We start from the raw sequence: 18994 nt of genomic DNA, 5'->3' as shown, positions 1-18994 counted from the left end.
CTTCTGAAGGGAAGAGTCCACAGCTCCCGCCCGTGTTTTTTTTTATCTATGAGGCGGCTGTAATTTTTTGTTCTTCTGGCACCTTTTTTCTTTTCTTTTCACCCTGATATTCTCCTACTGTTCCTTGTTCCCTTGGCAGAATGACTGGGGGATGAGGGAAGTGGGGGAGGTATTTAAGCCTTTGGCTGGGGTGTCTTTGCCTCCTCCTGGTGGCCAGGTTCTGTGTTTCCCAAAAGTAGTGAATGCAGCTGTGGACTCTTCCCTTCAGAAGAAAATGAAATTATCAGGTAAGCATAATTTGTTATTGCACAATCTGGATGTGGTTAGTGCATTAAAATTCTATTATAGGTTACTAAGGACTTTCTCAATCTTAAAGCTTTTTGTTTTGTTCTTAGGTAAACATAAGGGTCAAAAGCTTCATGGTTAACCTCTTCCTGCTGGGACTAATTTGTCTACATTCGAACAAAGTTCTGAGATAAACAAATTTAGAAAAAATCTAAATCACGCGATCATTCATGCAATCGGGTGATGTCAATCATGGAATCGGTTGTAATGTTCCATGCCGTCCTAACAGTGCTAAAGCCCAACGCTGTTAGGACGGCATAGAACGTCCTAATGGCGGGAAAGGGTTAGCTTGATTCACAGCGCTTACTTTGAGGCGGAACAGTCGCCGCTTTCACGTATTATTTCTTGGGCCTTCAAAAACTAGGTTTTAGTAGACCAAATTGGCAAGGCTGCAACTTGGTCACCATTGCATAGTTTTACCAAATGTTATCATCTTGATGTGTTTGTCTTGGCGGAGGCAGCTTTTGGAAGGATGGTTCTTTAGGATGTGGTTCTTAGTAACATTTTTATTCCCACACAATTTTTAGGGTATTCGTTCCTAACAGTAAGGAATGTTGGACTCTCACCACCTTAAGAAAGGAAACATAATTTATTCTTACCTGATAAATTCCTTTCTTTCTTAGTGGTAAGAGTCCATAAACCCGTGCATTTTTTCCTAGTTGGCGGTGTTCCCTTTAAGGCCAGTTTTGTGAGCGGCCCAGCAATAAAAGTTAATTAGTGAACTACATTATGCAGTCTGCATTGTGTAGTATTTGCTAATTGATCTAATTAACTGTTTCACTGCTGGGCCGCACACAAAACTGGCCTTAGAGGGATCACTGCTCCTTGCTCTACTATTTTTCCTACTCCTTTCTTCTGTTCTTGGCTATACGATAGACCGGGAGGTACAGGGACGTATTAGGGATATTAAAGGGACAGTCGACACCAGAATTTTTGTTGTTTTAAAAGATAGATAATCCCTTAATTACCCATTCCCCAGTTTTGCATAACCAACAGTTATAATAATACACATTTTACCTCTGTAATTACCTTGTATCTAAGCCTCTGCAAACTGCCCCCTTATTTAATTTCTTTTGACAGACATGCATTTTAGCCAATCAGTGCTAACTCCAAGGTAACTTCACGTGCGTGAGCTCAATGTTATCTATATGACACACATGAACTAACGCCCTCTAGTGGTCAAAATGCATTCAGATTAGAGGCGGCCTTTAAGGTCTAAGAAATTTAGCATATGAGCCTTCTAGGTTTAGCTCTCAACTGAGAATACCAAGAGAACAAAGCAAAATTGATGATAAAAGTAAATTGGAAAGTTGTTTAAAATTGCATTCCATATTTGAATCATGAAACTTTATTTTGGACATGACTGTCCCTTTAAAGCTCTTGGTGTAGGATGTCTTTGCCTCCTCCTAGTGGTCAGGTGAGGAATTTCCAACAGTAAGGAGTCGTGGACTCTCACCACCATTAAAGAAAGGAATTTATAAGGTAAGAATATATATATAGTATAATAGTTATTCCCAGCATCCTATTAAAGGACCACTCAATGCAGCAGAATTGCATAATTACCAAGTGTATCATAAAAAGACAATGCAATAGCACCTACTCGGAATAATAATAATAAAAAAAAAAATAGATTTTTTTTTCTTTCACATATATTTTTTTTCCTTTTTTACGGCCCACTGTATCATGTGACAGGCATCAGCCAATCACAGACTAGTATACGTATACCCTGTGAGCTTGTGCACATGCTCAGTAAGATTTTGTGCCTTATAAAGTGTAAATATATGATTGTGCAAAATTTGATGATGAAAGTAAATTGGAAAGTGTCTTAAAATTGCATGTTCTTTCTGAACCATAAAAGTTTATTTTGACTTGTGTCCCTTTTAATGGTATTTGTACTGTAAAATATGTTTCCCGTTAGTGTCCTCCCAGTTACTTGAACCAGCTGCGGAGTATTAAAATGTATTGCTTATTTGTGTTGTTTTGTTGTTGTTTTTTTTATACATTTGAAATACATTCCAATGACATGTCTATTGAAATGGACTGACCCTGTAGGAAGGCCATATATGCTTGTTGTTAAATAACTTTAATTGGAATTAAATATGTTATGAGTGTAACTGTATTGTGTAACTTTTTTTTATGTGTTTTGTGACACTTTTTTTTATTTTCGCGAAACAGTTAACCAGAGTTTTTAAGTCACGCAATCGTTCTAGCGTAAATCGCGATTTTTCTCACTCGTTCGCGTTTACTTTCAATTTGTAATACAAGCGAAATTTGGTCTGCAAACGAACACAAAAACCCGATATTGCTTGTGCGCAAATGATAGTGCGTCACTCGGATTCTGACCCTAAATGTTTAAATGATGCCAAAGGACAAGCACGGCTCATTCAAAATCTCAGCTGTGCCATGGGTGGACGGAGATGCTTAGCTTGGAAATCACACACTCATCCTCAGCCCTATCACACTCCTCTGACACAGTACCTACGCAGATGTTCCCATACCTAAAATCTACCTCTCTGCACCAGACCTATCTCCTTCCTTGCTAACCTGTGTCACTAACTGTCTTTCTCACATCTCATCCTGGATGTCCTCTTACTACCTTAAGCTAAATCTCTACAAAACTGAGCTGCTTATTTTCCCCCCTTTTTCCAAATTCTCCACCCCGCATCGCTTTAACTGTCGACAACTCCATCATTACCCCTACACCGCATGCCTGATGTCTTGGGGTCACATTTGACTCAGATCTTTCTTATACTTCTCACATTCATTCCTTGGCTAAATCCTGCTGCTTCCACCTTAAAAACATCTCTAGAATTAGACATTTCCTTACACAAGACACAACTAAGATTTTAATCCACACTCTCATCATTTACCTCCTTGACTACTGCAACTCCGTCCTCTCTGGTTTCCCTAGCTGTTGCCTAGCTCCTTTACAATCCATAATGAAGGCCTCTGCCAGGCTCGTCTTCCTTACTCGTCGCTCTTCATCTGCTGTACCTCTCGGCCAATCCCTTCACTGGCTTCCTCTTGCCTCCAGAATAAAACACAAAATTCTCACTCTGACATACAAAGCCCATAACTGCACTGCTTCCCCCTACATCTTAGACCTTTTCCCCAGATACTCTTCCTCCTGTCCTTTGCCCTGCTCATGACCTCCTACTCTCCTCCTCTCTTGTTGCCTCCTCACATTCCCGTTACAGGACTTCTCCAAACTGGCTCCCATCTTGTGGAACTCTCTGCCTCGCTCCAGAAGACTCTCCCCTAGTTTTGAAAGCTTCAAGTGCTCAGTAAACACTGTACTGTTCAGGGATGCATACAAACTACACTAATCTTTCCTAATCCCAGTTCCTCTCCTCTATTGCTACCCCCTTAGCATGTAAGCCTAAGAGCCCTACTGTTTGCAGGTCACCTTCATAAGATCTGACTACAACAGCGCAACTCTCGGCGGGTCCCTCTACCCATTTTATCCCTATAAATGTTACCTTGTATATTGCCTATGTTTATAGCGCTGCGGAATCTGTTGGCGCTCTACAAATAAATGATAATAATAAACGTAAGTGCTGAAGACATATCGAAATAAAGGTACCTATTCATCAGTTTTTGAAATGCTAGAATTTATTATCACTTAAACTATAGACAGTAATTAAATGTTTGATTTAGGTATAAAGCAGAGGGTCCACATTAGATTCCCCCCCCACACACACACACAGGGCTTGAGATATATATATATATATATATATATATATATATATATATATATATATATATATATATATATATATATATATATATTTATTTATTTTTGCCAAATTTGTAAATAGACATTAAACATCCTTTTTTTTTCTCTGAGAAAGAAAATGTGTTTGTCCCATGCTCCATAGAGAGGCTGAATCTGTATAAAAATACCTGTAAGAGCACCCTGGGTTTATTTATGGCATCATGAACCTCTGACTTGTGTGTTACATTCCTGCTGAATGACATAGATATGTGTAAAAAGGAACTTACCATATGCAAGTAATTTTGTTTTCTGCTTTTAAATATCTATTTGCATATAATGTTAACAGCTACTGCCAATTACAGGCTTTGCTTGTCAAGTTGGGTTTACTCCCTGTCACTTAAATTTTTTTTTTTATTCCACCTTATTTTTAGTGTACATGAATATGGGTATGAACATTGTGAGGGTTTCATCTTTTCAATAAAATTAATCTATTTATAGAGTTAATGTGTAATTTGTTGAATATTTAAATGTAATACAATGTTTCTATTAGACTATTTCAGCGTTTGTCTATTTATGTGTTGTTGTTGGTTGGTTATTCTCACCATTATCCATTTTTAATTGTTTTTATTTGTCAACCTATTGCACAGCGCTATGACATTAGGTTGGTAATTAGAGTTAAACAGTAACAAAAGTCCTTGAATAATTGATTATTTATTTTTTTAATTGCAGATACACAGGTGCTCCTTATTTTGCAGCCATTTCAGCTCTTAAAGTGGTAAGCCTCTTTCTAACTGTGCCATATGCAACCATAGATCAAATAACAAAGGTTTCTCTTGTTAAGTGTATCCAGTCCACGGATCTTCCATTACTTATGGGATATTCTCCTTCCCAACAGGAAGTTGCAAGAGGATCACCCACAGCAGAGCTGCTATATAGCTCCTCCCCTAACTGTCATATCCAGTCATTCTCTTGCAAGCCTCAACCAAGATGGAGGTCGTAAGAGGAGTGTGGTGTTTTATACTTAGTTTATTCTTCAATTAAAAGTTTATTTTTAAATGGTGCCGGAGTGTACTGTTTATCTCAGGCAGTATTTAGAAGAAGAATCTGCCTGCGTTTTCTATGATCTTAGCAGAAGTAACTAAGTTCCATGGCTGTTCTCACATATTCTGAGGAGTGAGGTAACTTCAGAGAGGGAATGGCGTGCAGGTTTTCCTGCAATAAGGTATGTGCAGTTAATATTTTTCTAGGGATGGAATTTGCTAGAAAATGCTGCTGATACCGAACTAATGTAAGTAAAGCCTTAAATGCAGTGAGAGCTACTGGTATCAGGCTTATTACTAGAGATGCATACTCTTATAAAAATGTAATATAAACGTTTGCTGGCATGTTTAATCGTTTTTATATGTATTTGGTGATAAAACTTATTGGGGCCTAGTTTTTTTTCCACATGGCTGGCTTGAATTTTGCCTAGAAACATTTTCCTTAGGCTTTCCACTGTTGTAATATGAGTGGGAGGGGCCTATTTTGCCGTTTTTTTGCACAGCAAAAATTAGACACAGACATCCAGCTTCTTCCTGCATGATCCAGGACATCTCTGGAGGGCTCAAAAGGCTTCAAAGTCGTTTTCGAGGGAGGTAAAAAGCCACAGTAGAGCTGTTGCAGTTGTTGTGACTGTTTTAAAAAAAACAAAACAAAAAAAAAAACGTTTTTGTCTTTTATTATTCCGTTTTGGGTATTAAGGGGTTAATCATCCATTTGCAAGTGGGTGCAATGCTCTGCTATCTTGTTACATACACTGTAAAAATTTCGTTAGTGTAACTGCCTTTTTTCACTGTTATTTCAAAATTTGACAAAATTTGTGTTTCTTAAAGGTGCAGTAACGTTTTTTATATTGCTTGTAAACTTGTTTAAAGTGTTTTCCAAGCTTGCTAGTCTCATTGCTAGTCTGTTTAAACATGTCTGACACAGAGGAAACTACTTGTTCATTATGTTTGAAAGCCATGGTGGAGCCCCATAGGAGAATGTGTACTAAATGTATTGATTTCACCTTAAACAGTAAAGATCAGTCTTTAACTATAAAAGAAATATCACCAGAAGATTCTGACGAGGGGGAAGTTATGCCGACTAACTCTCCCCACGTGTCAGACCCTTCGCCTCCCGCTCAGGGGATGCACGCTAATATGGCGCCAATTACATCAGGGACGCCCATAGCGATTACCTTGCAGGACATGGCTGCAATCATGAATAATACCCTGTCAGAGGTATTATCCAGGTTGCCTGAATTAAGAGGCAAGCGCGATTGCTCTGGGGTTAGGAGAAATACAGAGCGCGCAGATGCTGTAAGGGCCATGTCTGATACTGCATCACAATATGCAGATCATGAGGACGGAGAGCTTCAGTCTGTGGGTGACATCTCTGATTCGGGGAAACCTGATTCAGAGATTTCTAATTTTAAATTTAAGCTTGAGAACCTCCGTGTGTTGCTGGGGGAGGTATTAGCTGCTCTGAATGACTGTAACACAGTTGCAGTACCAGAGAAATTATGTAGGCTGGATAAATACTATGCGGTACCGGTGTGTACTGATGTTTTTCCTATACCTAAAAGGCTTACAGAAATTATTAGCAAGGAGTGGGATAGACTGGGTGTGCCTTTTTCCCCAGCTCCTATATTTAGAAAAATGTTTCCAATAGACGCCACTACACGGGACTTATGGCAGACGGTCCCTAAGGTGGAGGGAGCAGTTTCTACTTTAGCAAAGCGTACTACTATCCCGGTTGAGGACAGTTGTGCTTTTTCAGATCCAATGGATAAAAAATTGGAGGGTTACCTTAAGAAAATGTTTATTCAACAAGGTTTTATTTTACAGCCCCTTGCATGCATTGCGCCTGTCATGGCCGCAGCGGCATTCTGGTTTGAGGCCCTGGAAGAGGCCATCCATACAGCTCCATTGACTGAAATTATTAACAAGCTTAGAACACTTAAGCTAGCTAACTCATTTGTTTCTGATGCCATTGTTCATTTGACTAAACTAACGGCTAAGAATTCCGGATTCGCCATCCAAGCGCGTAGGGCGCTATGGCTTAAATCCTGGTCAGCTGACGTGACTTCGAAGTCTAAATTACTCAACATTCCTTTCAAGGGGCAGACCTTATTCGGGCCTGGTTTGAAGGAAATTATTGCTGACATTACTGGAGGTAAGGGTCACACCCTTCCTCAGGACAGGGCCAAAGCAAAGGCCAAACAGTCTAATTTTCGTGCCTTTCGAAATTTCAAGGCAGGTGCAGCATCAACTTCCTCCGCTTCAAAACAAGAGGGAACTTTTGCTCAATCTAAGCAGGCCTGGAAACCTAACCAGTCCTGGAACAAAGGCAAGCAGGCCAGAAAGCCTGCTGCTGCCTCTAAGACAGCATGAAGGAACGGCCCCCTATCCGGCGATGGATCTAGTAGGGGGCAGACTTTCTCTCTTCGCCCAGGCGTGGGCAAGAGATGTTCAGGATCCCTGGGCGTTGGAGATCACATCTCAGGGATATCTTCTGGACTTCAAAGCTTCCCCTCCACAAGGCAGATTTCATCTTTCAAGGCTATCTGCAAATCAGATAAAGAAAGAGGCATTCCTACGCTGTGTGCAAGACCTAGTTATGGGAGTGATCCATCCAGTTCCGCAGACGGAACAAGGACAGGGTTTTTATTCGAATCTGTTTGTGGTTCCCAAAAAAGAGGGAACCTTCAGACCAATTTTGGATCTAAAGATCTTAAACAAATTCCTCAGAGTTCCATCTTTCAAAATGGAAACTATTCAGACCATCTTACCCATGATCCAAGAAGGTCAGTACATGACCACAGTGGACTTAAAGGATGCCTACCTTCACATACCGATTCACAAAGATCATCATCGGTTTCTAAGGTTTGCCTTTCTAGACAGGCATTACCAATTTGTAGCTCTTCCCTTCGGGTTGGCTACAGCCCCGAGAATCTTTACAAAGGTTCTGGGCTCACTTCTGGCGGTTCTAAGACCGCGAGGCATAGCGGTGGCTCCGTATCTAGACGACATCCTGATACAGGCGTCAAGCTTTCAAGTTGCCAAGTCTCATACAGAGATAGTTCTGGCATTTCTGAGGTTGCACGGGTGGAAAGTGAACAAGGAAAAGAGTTCTCTATCCCCACTCACAAGTCTCCTTCTTAGGGACTCTTATAGATTCTGTAGAAATGAAAATTTACCTGACGGAGTCCAGGTTATCAAAACTTCTAAATGCTTGCCGTGTTCTTCACTCCATTCCGCGCCCTTCGGTGGCTCAGTGTATGGAGGTAATCGGCTTAATGGTAGCGGCAATGGACATAGTGCCATTTGCGCGCCTTCATCTCAGACCGCTGCAATTATGCATGCTGAGTCAGTGGAATGGGGATTACACAGATTTGTCCCCTCTGCTAAATCTGGATCAAGAGACCAGAGATTCTCTTCTCTGGTGGTTGTCTCGGGTACACCTGTCCAAGGGTATGACCTTTCGGCCAGATTGGACAATTGTAACAACAGATGCCAGCCTTCTAGGTTGGGGTGCAGTCTGGAATTCCCTGAAGGCACAGGGATCGTGGACTCAGGAGGAGAAACTCCTTCCAATAAATATTCTGGAGTTAAGAGCGATATTCAATGCTCTTCTGGCTTGGCCTCAGTTAGCAACTCTGAGGTTCATCAGATTTCAGTCGGACAACATCACGACTGTGGCTTACATCAACCATCAAGGGGGAACCAGGAGTTCCCTAGCGATGTTAGAAGTCTCAAAAATAATTCGCTGGGCAGAGTACCACTCTTGCCACCTGTAAGCAATCCATATCCCAGGCGTGGAGAACTGGGAGGCGGATTTTCTAAGTCGTCAGACTTTCCATCCGGGGGAGTGGGAACTCCATCCGGAGGTGTTTGCTCAGTTGATTCATCGTTGGGGCAAACCAGAGTTGGATCTCATGGCGTCTTGCCAGAACGCCAAGCTTCCTTGTTACGGATCCAGGTCCAGGGACCCAGAAGCGACGCTGATAGATGCTCTAGCAGCGCCTTGGTTCTTCAACCTGGCTTATGCGTTTCCTCTGCTCCCTCGACTGATTGCCAAAATCAAACAGGAGAGAGCATCGGTGATTCTGATAGCACCTGCGTGGCCACGCAGGACTTGGTATGCAGACCTAGTGGACATGTCATCCTTTCCACCATGGACTCTGCCTCTAAGACAGGACCTTCTGATACAAGGTCCTTTCAATCATCCAAATCTAATTTCTCTGAGACTGACTGCATGGAGATTGAACGCTTGATTCTATCAAAGCGTGGCTTCTCCGAGTCAGTCATTGATACTTTAATACAGGCACGAAAGCCTGTTACGAGGAAAATCTACCACAAGATATGGAGTAAATATCTTTATTGGTGTGAATCCAAGAATTACTCATGGAGTAAGGTTAGGATTCCTAGAATATTGTCTTTTCTCCAAGAGGGCTTGGACAAAGGATTATCAGCTAGTTCCTTAAAGGGACAGATTTCTGCTCTGTCTATTCTTTTGCACAAGCGTCTGGCAGAGGTTCCAGACGTCCAGGCATTTTGCCAGGCTTTGGTTAGAATTAAGCCTGTGTTTAAACCTGTTGCTCCCCCGTGGAGCTTAAACTTGGTTCTTAAAGTTCTTCAAGGAGTTCCGTTTGAACCCCTTCATTCCATTGATATTAAACTTTTATCTTGGGAAGTTCTGTTTTTGATGGCTATTTCCTCGGTTCGGAGAGTCTCTGAGCTATTTGCCTTACAATGTGATTCTCCTTATCTGATTTTTCATGCAGATAAGGTAGTCCTGCGTACCAAGCCTGGGTTTTTACCTAAGGTGGTTTCTAACAAGAATATCAATCAAGAGATTGTTGTTCCATCATTGTGTCCTAATCCTTCTTCAAAGAAGGAACGTCTTTTACATAATCTGGACGTAGTCCGTGCCTTGAAGTTTTACTTACAAGCTACTAAAGATTTTCGTCAAACATCTACCCTGTTTGTCGTTTACTCTGGACAGAGGAGAGGTCAAAAAGCTTCGGCAACCTCTCTTTCCTTTTGGCTTCGGAGCATAATACGCCTAGCCTATGAGACTGCTGGACAGCAGCCCCCTGAAAGGATTACAGCTCATTCTACTAGAGCTGTGGCTTCCACCTGGGACTTTAAAAATGAGGCCTCTGTTGAACAGATTTGCAAGGCCGCGACTTGGTCTTCGGTTCACACTTTTTCCAAATTTTGCAAATTTGATACTTTTGCTTCTTGGGAGGCTGTTTTTGGGAGAAAGGTTCTTCAGGCAGTGGTTCCTTCTGCTTAATCCTGCCTTGTCCTTCCCATCATCCGTGTACTTTAGCTTTTGTATTGGTATCCCATAAGTAATGGATGATCCGTGGACTGGATACACTTAACAAGAGAAAACATAATTTATGCTTACCTGATAAATTTATTTCTCTTGTAGTGTATCCAGTCCACGGCCCGCCCTGTCCTTTTAAGGCAGGTCTAAATTTTAATTAAACTACAGTCACCACTGCACCCTATAGTTTCTCCTTTCTCTGTTTGTTTTCGGTCGAATGACTGGATATGACAGTTAGGGGAGGAGCTATATAGCAGCTCTGCTGTGGGTGATCCTCTTGCAACTTCCTGTTGGGAAGGAGAATATCCCATAAGTAATGGATGATCCGTGGACTGGATACACTACAAGGGAAATAAATTTATCAGGTAAGCATAAATTATGTTTTTTTTCTTTCTTTCCATTTTTAGACAACCTGTTTGTATTTGATATTATGCCATTTTAGGAATATGTTATATCACGCCATTCTTTACTTTACACTGCTAGATCATTCTTCGGTTAGGGTATTCCAAAATTGTATGGCACCCAATTGTTTTTAGTATTTAAAAAAAATGTAATGCAAATTAAACAAAATATACAAATATACAGGTAGAAAATCCTCTATCCAAACTGCTTTTTTAGAACACAAAAACAAAACAAAGACATAGGTATTTAAGATTGTGACTTGGTGGCACGGAAAAATGGTAATTTCTTTCCTAAGATATGGTGAGTCCACGGAGTCCTCAATCACTGTTGGGAAACTCACTCCTGGCCAGCAGGAGGAGGCAAAGAGCACCACAGCAAAGCTGTTAAGTATCCCTCCCCTTCACACAATCCCCAGTCATTCTCTTTGCCTTCAGTGCAAGGAGGAGGTGACGTTTTGGTGTCTGTAATAGATTTTCTACAATCAAGAATTTATTATTTTGAAAGCCAGATTAGATTTGCTCTGTTCTTTCTTTTCAAGACTGGGTGTAGCTGTTCTCCACGTTAGTCTCTTCAGTAGGGCTGTGGTAGCTTTCAAGGAGTTAGGAAAACGCAGTGAGGCCCACCCCACAAGTTCCTAACAGGTTGCAGCCCTTACATAGAAAGCCATAGCAGGTTTACTCTGTCCTTTCTTTTTTCACAGGTCTCTGTGAGGAGTGGCTTCCTCTCATACCGGGTGAGCTGTACTCCTGCCGGACAGCCTGAGGTGCAGGTAAGTGCCATTTCTCTTGTTAAGTGTATCCAGTCCACGGATCATCCATTACTTGTGGGATATTCTCCTTCCCAACAGGAAGTTGCAAGAGGATCACCCACAGCAGAGCTGCTATATAGCTCCTCCCCTCACTGCCATATCCAGTCATTCTCTTGCAACTCTCAACAAAGATGGACGTAGTAAGAGGAGAGTGGTGTATTATAGTTAGTTTTTTAACTTCAATCAAAAGTTTATTTTTAAATGGTACCGGAGTGTACTGTTTCATCTCAGGCAGCATTAGAAGAAGAATCTGCCTGTGATTTCTATGATCTTAGCAGAAGTAACTAAGATCCTTTGCTGTTCTCACATATTCTGAGGAGTGAGGTAACTTCAGAGAGAGAATGGCGTGCAGGTTTTCCTGCAATAAGGTATGTGCAGTTAATATTTTTCTAGGGATGGAATTTGCTAGAAACTGCTGCTGATACCGGATTAATGTAAGTAAAGCCTTAAATGCAGTGATAGCGACTGGTATCAGGCTTATTAATAGAGATACATACTCTTATAAAAGTGTAATATAAAATGTTTGCTGGCATGTTTAATCGTTTTTATATATGTTTGGTGACAAAACTTATTGGGGCCTAGTTTTTTTCCACATGGCTGGTTTGATTTTTGCCTAGAAACAGTTCCTGAGGCTTTCCACTGTTGCAATATGAGTGGGAAGGGCCTATTTTAGTGCTTTTCTGTGCAGATAAAAATACTGACAGAGACATTCAGCTTCTTGCTGCATGATCCAGGACATCTCTGAAGGGCTCAAAAGGCTTCAAAGTCGTGTTTGAGGAGGGTAACAATCACAGTAGACTGTGGCAGTTGTGACTGTGTTTAAAAAACGTTTTTGTCATTTATTATTCTGTTTTTGTTATTAAGGGGTTAATCATCTATTTGCAAGTGGGTGCAAAGCTCTGCTGACTTGTTACATACACTGTAAAAATTGTGTTAGTGTAACTGCCTTTTTTCACTGTTATTTCAAATGTTGTCAAAATTTGTTTCTCTTAAAGGCACAGTAACGTTTTTTATATTGCTTGTTAACTTGCTTTAAAGTGTTTTCCAAGCTTGCTAGTCTCATTGCTAGTCTGTACAAACATGTCTGAAACAGAGGATACTTGTTCATTATGTTTAAAAGCCATGGTGGAGCCCCATAGGAGAATGTGTACTAAATGTATTGATTTCACAGTAAAGATCAGTCTTTATCTATAAAAGAATTGTCACCAGAGGGGTCTGTCGAGGGGGAAGTTATGCCGACTAGCTCTCCCCACGTGTCGGACCCTTCGCCTCCCGCTCAAGGGACGCACGCTAATATGGCGCCAAGTACATCAGGGACGCCCATAGCGATTACTTTGCAGGACATGGCTGCAATCATGAATAATACCCTGTCAGAGGTATTATCCAGATTGCCTGAATTGAGAGGCAAGCGCGATAGGTCTGGGGTTAGACGAGATACAGAGCACGTAGATGCTGTAAGAGCCATGTCTGATACTGCGTCACAATATGCAGAACCTGAGGACGGAGAGCTTCAGTCTGTGGGTGACGTCTCTGAATCGGGGAGACCTGATTCAGAGATTTCTAATTTTAAATTTAAGCTTGAGAACCTCCGTGTATTGCTTGGGGAGGTATTAGCTGCTCTGAATGACTGTGACACAATTGCAGTGCCAGAGAAATTGTGTAGGCTGGATAAATACTATGCAGTGCCGGTGAGTACTGATGTTTTTCCAATACCTAAAAGGCTTACAGAAATTATTAGTAAGGAGTGGGATAGGCCCGGTGTGCCTTTTTCCCCACCTCTTATATTTAGAAAAATGTTTCCAATAGATGCCACTACACGGGACTTATGGCAGACTGTCCCTAAGGTGGAGGGAGCAGTTTCTACTTTAGCAAAGCGTACCACTATCCCAGTTGAGGACAGTTGTGCTTTTTCAGATCCAATGGATAAAAAAATTAGAGGGTTACCTTAAGAAAATGTTTATTCAACAAGGTTTTATTTTACAGCCCCTTGCATGCATTGCGCCTGTCACTGCTGCGGCGGCATTCTGGTTTGAGGCCCTGGAAGAGGCCATCCATACAGCTCCATTGACTGAAATTGTTGACAAGCTTAGAACTCTTATGCTAGCTAACTCATTTGTTTCTGATGCCATTGTTCATTTGACTAAACTAACGGCTAATAATTCCGGTTTCGCCATCCAGACGCGTAGGGCGCTATGGCTCAAATCCTGGTCAGCTGATGTGACTTCAAAGTCTAAATTACTCAACATTCCTTTCAAGGGGCAGACCTTATTCGGGCCTGGTTTGAAAGAAATTATTGCTGACATTACTGGAGGTAAGGGTCATACCCTTCCTCAGGACAGGGCCAAATCAAAGGCCAAACAGTCTAATTTTCGTGCCTTTCGAAATTTCAAGGCAGGTGCAGCATCAACTTCCTCTGCTTCAAAACAAGAGGGAACTTTTGCTCAATCCAAGCAGGCCTGGAAACCTAACCAGTCCTGGAACAAGGGCAAGCAGGCCAGAAAGCCTGCTGCTGCCTCTAAGACAGCATGAAGGAGAGGCCCCCTATCCGACGACGGATCTAGTAGGGGGCAGACTCTCTCTCTTCGCCCAGGCGTGGGCAAGAGATGTTCAGGATCCCTGGGCGTTGGAGATCATATCTCAGGGATATCTTCTGGACTTCAAAGCTTCTCCTCCACAAGGGAGATTTCACCTTTCAAGATTATCTGCAAACCAGATAAAGAAAGAGGCATTCCTAAGCTGCGTACAAGATCTCCTTGTAATGGGAGTGATCCCTCCAGTTCCGCGGACGGAACAAGGACAGGGGTTTTATTCAAATCTGTTTGTGGTTCCCAAAAAAGAGGGAACCTTCAGACCAATTTTGGATTTAAAGATCCTAAACAAATTCCTCAGAGTTCCGTCATTCAAGATGGAAACTATTCGAACCATTTTACCCATGACCGCGAGGCATAGCGGTGGCTCCTTACCTGGACGATATCCTGATACAGGCGTCAAGCTTTCAAATTGACAAATCTCATACAGAGATAGTTCTGGCATTCCTGAGGTCGCATGGGTGGAAAGTGAACGAAGAAAAGAGTTCTCTATCTCCTCTCATGAGGGTTTCCTTCCTAGGGACTCTAATAGATTCTGTAGAAATGAAAATTTACCTGACGGAGTCCAGGTTATCAAAACTTCTAAATGCTTGCCGTGTTCTTCACTCCATTCCGCGCCCCACGGTGGCTCAGTGCATGGAAGTAATCGGCTTAATGGTAGCGGCGATGGACATAGTGCCATTCGCGCGCCTGCATCTTAGACCGCTGCAATTATGCATGCTCAGTCAGTGGAATGGGGATTACACAGATTTGTCCCCTCTACTAAATCTGGATCAGGAAACCAGAGATTCTCTTCTCTGGTGGTTATCTCGGGCACATCTGTCCAAGGGTATGACCTTTCGCAGACCAGATTGGACAATTGTAACAACAGATGCCAGCCTTCTAGGTTGGGGTGCAGTCTGGAACTCCCTGAAGGCTCAGGGTTCATGGACTCAGGAGGAGAAACTCCTCCCAATAAATATTCTGGAGTTAAGAGCAATATTCAATGCTCTTCTGGCTTGGCCTCAGCTAGCAACACTGAGGTTCATCAGATTTCAGTCGGACAACATCACGACTGTGGCTTACATCAACCATCAAGGGGGAACCAGGAGTTCCCTAGCGATGTCAGAAGTCTCCAAGAAAATTCGCTGGGCAGAGACTCACTCTTGCCACCTGTCAGCGATCCATATCCCAGGTGTAGAGAACTGGGAGGCGGATTTTCTAAGTCGTCAGACTTTTCATCCGGGGGAATGGGAACTCCATCCGGAGGTGTTTGCTCAATTGGTTCTCCGTTGGGGCAAACCAGAATTGGATCTCATGGCATCTCGCCAGAACGCCAAGCTTCCTTGTTACGGATCCAGGTCCAGGGACCCAGAAGCGGCACTGATAGATGCTCTAGCAGCGCCTTGGTTCTTCAACCTGGCTTATGTGTTTCCACCGTTTCCTCTGCTCCCTCGTCTGATTGCCAAAATCAAACAGGAAAGAGCATCGGTGATATTGATAGCGCCTGCGTGGCCACGCAGGACCTGGTGTGCAGACCTAGTGGACATGTCATCCTTTCCACCATGGCCTCTGAGACAAGACCTTCTAATACAAGGTGCTTTCAATCATCCAAATCTACTTTCTCTGAGACTGACTGCATAGAGATTGAACGCTTGATCCTATCAAAGCGTGGCTTCTCCGAGTCAGTAATTGATACCTTAATACAGGCACGAAAGCCTGTCACCAGGAAAATTTACCACAAGATATGGCGTAAATATCTTCATTGGTGTGAATCCAAGAATTACTCATGAAGTAGGGTTAGGATTCCTAGGATATTGTCCTTCCTCCAAGAGGGTTTGGACAAAGGATTATCAGCTAGTTCTTTAAAGGGACAGATTTCTGCTCTGTCTATTCTTTTACACAAGCGTCTGGCAGAAGTTCCAGACGTTCAGGCATTTTGTCAGGCTTTAGTTAGAATTAAGCCTGTGTTTAAACCTGTTGCTCCTCCATGGAGCCTAAACTTGGTTCTTAAAGTTCTTCAAGGGGTTCCGTTTGAACCCCTTCATTCTATTGATATCAAACTTCTTTCATGGAAAGTTCTTTTCTCTTGTTAAGTGTAGTTAGTCCACGGGTCATCCATTACTTATGGAATATATCTCTTCCTAACAGGAAGCTGCAAGAGGATCATCCAAGCAGAGCTGCTATATAGCTCCTCCCCTCACATGTCATTTTCAGTCATTCTCTTGCAGCCTAACTAAAGATAGGTCGCTGTGAGAGGTCTGTGGTGTTTTTTAACTTAGTTTATTTCTACAATCAAAAGTTTGTTATTTTAAATGGCACCGGAGTGTGCTGTTTGTTCTCAGGCAGCATTAGAAGAAGAATCTGCTTGCGTTTTCTATGATCTTAGCACTGGCTGTTCTCATCTGAGGAGTGAGGTAACTTCAGAAAAGGGGAATAGCATGCAGGGCCCCCCTGCAAATGAGGTATGTGCAGTAAATTATTTTTCTGAGGAATGGAATTGACTGAGAAAATACTGCTGATACCAATGTAAAGTAAGTTCAGCCTTAAATGCAGTGATAGCGACTGGTATTAGGCTGATGAGTGTGTGTACACTGAATGTATTTTTCTAAGGAATGGAATTGACTCTGAAAATACTGTTAATACTGAAATAATGTATGAGCCTTAACTGCAGTAAAAGCGACTGGTAGCAGGCTTATTAATAACAATTCATAACTTTTCAAATGTATGTTTAAAACGTTTACTGGCATGTTAATCGTTTTTTGTGAGGTACTTGGTGATAAAATTTATTGGGGCATGATTTTTACCACATGGCCATCTTTGTTTTCTGCATAGAAACAGTTATCTGAGCTTCCCCACTGTTGTAATATGAGTGGGAGGGGCCTATTTTAGCGCTTTTTTGCGCAGTAAAAATTCAGTCACAATCTGTCTACTTCATCCTCCGTGATCCAGATCGTCTCTAGAGAGCTCAGGGGTCTTCAAAATTCATTTTGAGGGAGGTAATCAGTCACAGCAGACCTGTGACAGTGTGTTTTGACTGATAAAAACGTTAATTATTAAATTGTTATCTGTTTTTGGGTATTAAGGGGTTAATCATCCATTTGCTGGTGGGTGCAATCCTTTGCTAACTTAATATATTTACTGTGAAAAATTGGTTACTATAACTATTTTGGTTCATTGTTATTTCAACTGTGACAGCTTTTTGTGCTTCTTAAAGGCACAGTAGCGTTTTTTATATTGCTTGTAAATTTATTTAGAAAAGTATTTCCAAGCTTGCTAGTCTCATTGCTAGTCTGTTTAAACATGTCTGACACAGATGAATCTCTTTGTTCACTATGTTTAAAGGCCAATGTGGAGCCCAATAGAAATTTGTGTACTAATTGCATTGATGTTACTTTAAATAAAAGTCAATCTTTACATGTAAAGAAATTATCACCAGACAACGAGGGGGAAGTTATGCCGACTAACTCTCCTCACGTGTCAGTACCTTCGCCTCCCGCTCAGGAGGTGCGTGATTTTGTGGCGCCAAGTACATCAGGGAGGCCCTTACAAATCACTTTGCAAGACATGGCTACTGTTATGACAGAAGTATTATCTAAATTGCCAGAATTAAGAGGCAAGCGCGATAGCTCTGGGTTAAGGACAGAGCGCGCGGATGAGGTGAGAGCCATGTCAGATACTGCGTCACAGTTTGCAGAACATGAAGACGGAGAGCTTCATTCTGTGGGTGACGGATCTGATCCAGGGAGACTGGATTCAGAGATTTCTAATCTTAAATTTAAGCCTGAGAACCTCCGAATATTGCTAGGGGAGGTATTAGCGGCTCTGAATGATTGTAACACGGTTGGAATTCCAGAAAAATTATGTAGGTTGGATAGATACTATGTGGTACCAGTGTGTACTGACGTGTTTCCTATACCTAAAAGGCTTACAGAGATTATTAGCAAGGAGTTGGATAGACCTGGTGTGCCTTTTTCCCCTCCTCCCATATTTAGGAAAATGTTTCCTATAGACGCCACCACACGAGACTTATGGCAGACGGTCCCTAAGGTGGAGGGAGCAGTTTCTACTTTAGCTAAGCGTACCACTATCCCGGTGGAGGATAGTTGTGCCTTTTCAGATCCAATGGATAAGAAATTAGAGGGTTACCTTAAGAAAATGTTTGTTCAACAAGGTTTTATCTTACAGCCCCTTGCATGCATTGCGCCTGTCACTGCTGCGGCGGCATTCTGGTTTGAGTCTCTGGAAGAGGCCATTTGCACAGCTCCATTGGATGAAATTATGAACAAGCTTAAAGCACTTAAGCTAGCTAACGCATTTGTTTTCTGATGCCGTCGTACATTTAACCAAACTTACGGCTAAGAACTCCGGATTCGCCATCCAAGCGCGCAGAGCGCTATGGCTTAAATCCTGGTCATCTGACGTGACTTCTAAATCTAAATTGCTTAATATTCCTTTCAAAGGGCAGACCTTATTCGGGCCCGGCTTGAAAGAAATTATAGCTGACATTACGGGAGGTAAGGGCCATGCTCTACCTCAGGACAGGGCCAAATCAAAGGCCAAACAGTCTAATTTTCGTGCCTTTCGTAACTTCAAGGCAGGAGCAGCATCAACTTCCTCCGCTCCAAAACAGGAAGGAGCTGTTGCTCGTTACAGGCAGGGCTGGAAAGTTAACCAGTCCTGGAACAAGGGCAAGCAGGCCAAGAAACCTGCTGCTGCCCCTAAGACAGCATGAAGAGAGGGCCCCCTATCCGGAAACGGATCTAGTGGGGGGCAGACTTTCTCTCTTCGCCCAGGCTT

At 42.2% G+C, this 18994-nt stretch overlaps 1 protein-coding gene across 1 annotated transcript in view; it reads left to right on the top strand.

Annotated features, from left to right (window-relative positions):
- The window catches only part of NAXD (NAD(P)HX dehydratase), a 249637-nt gene that overhangs the window by 109837 nt on the left and 120806 nt on the right, over positions 1–18994 (top strand). The window contains exon 5 of the mRNA XM_053705470.1: positions 4790–4835. Within this exon, the coding sequence (XP_053561445.1) occupies positions 4790–4835 (46 nt within the window). The remainder of the gene's footprint in view (positions 1–4789; positions 4836–18994) is intronic.

Source organism: Bombina bombina, chromosome 3 (genome assembly GCF_027579735.1).
Source record: "Bombina bombina isolate aBomBom1 chromosome 3, aBomBom1.pri, whole genome shotgun sequence".
Taxonomy (NCBI): Eukaryota; Metazoa; Chordata; class Amphibia; order Anura; family Bombinatoridae; genus Bombina; species Bombina bombina.
This window is presented reverse-complemented; position numbering and strand designations above follow the sequence as displayed.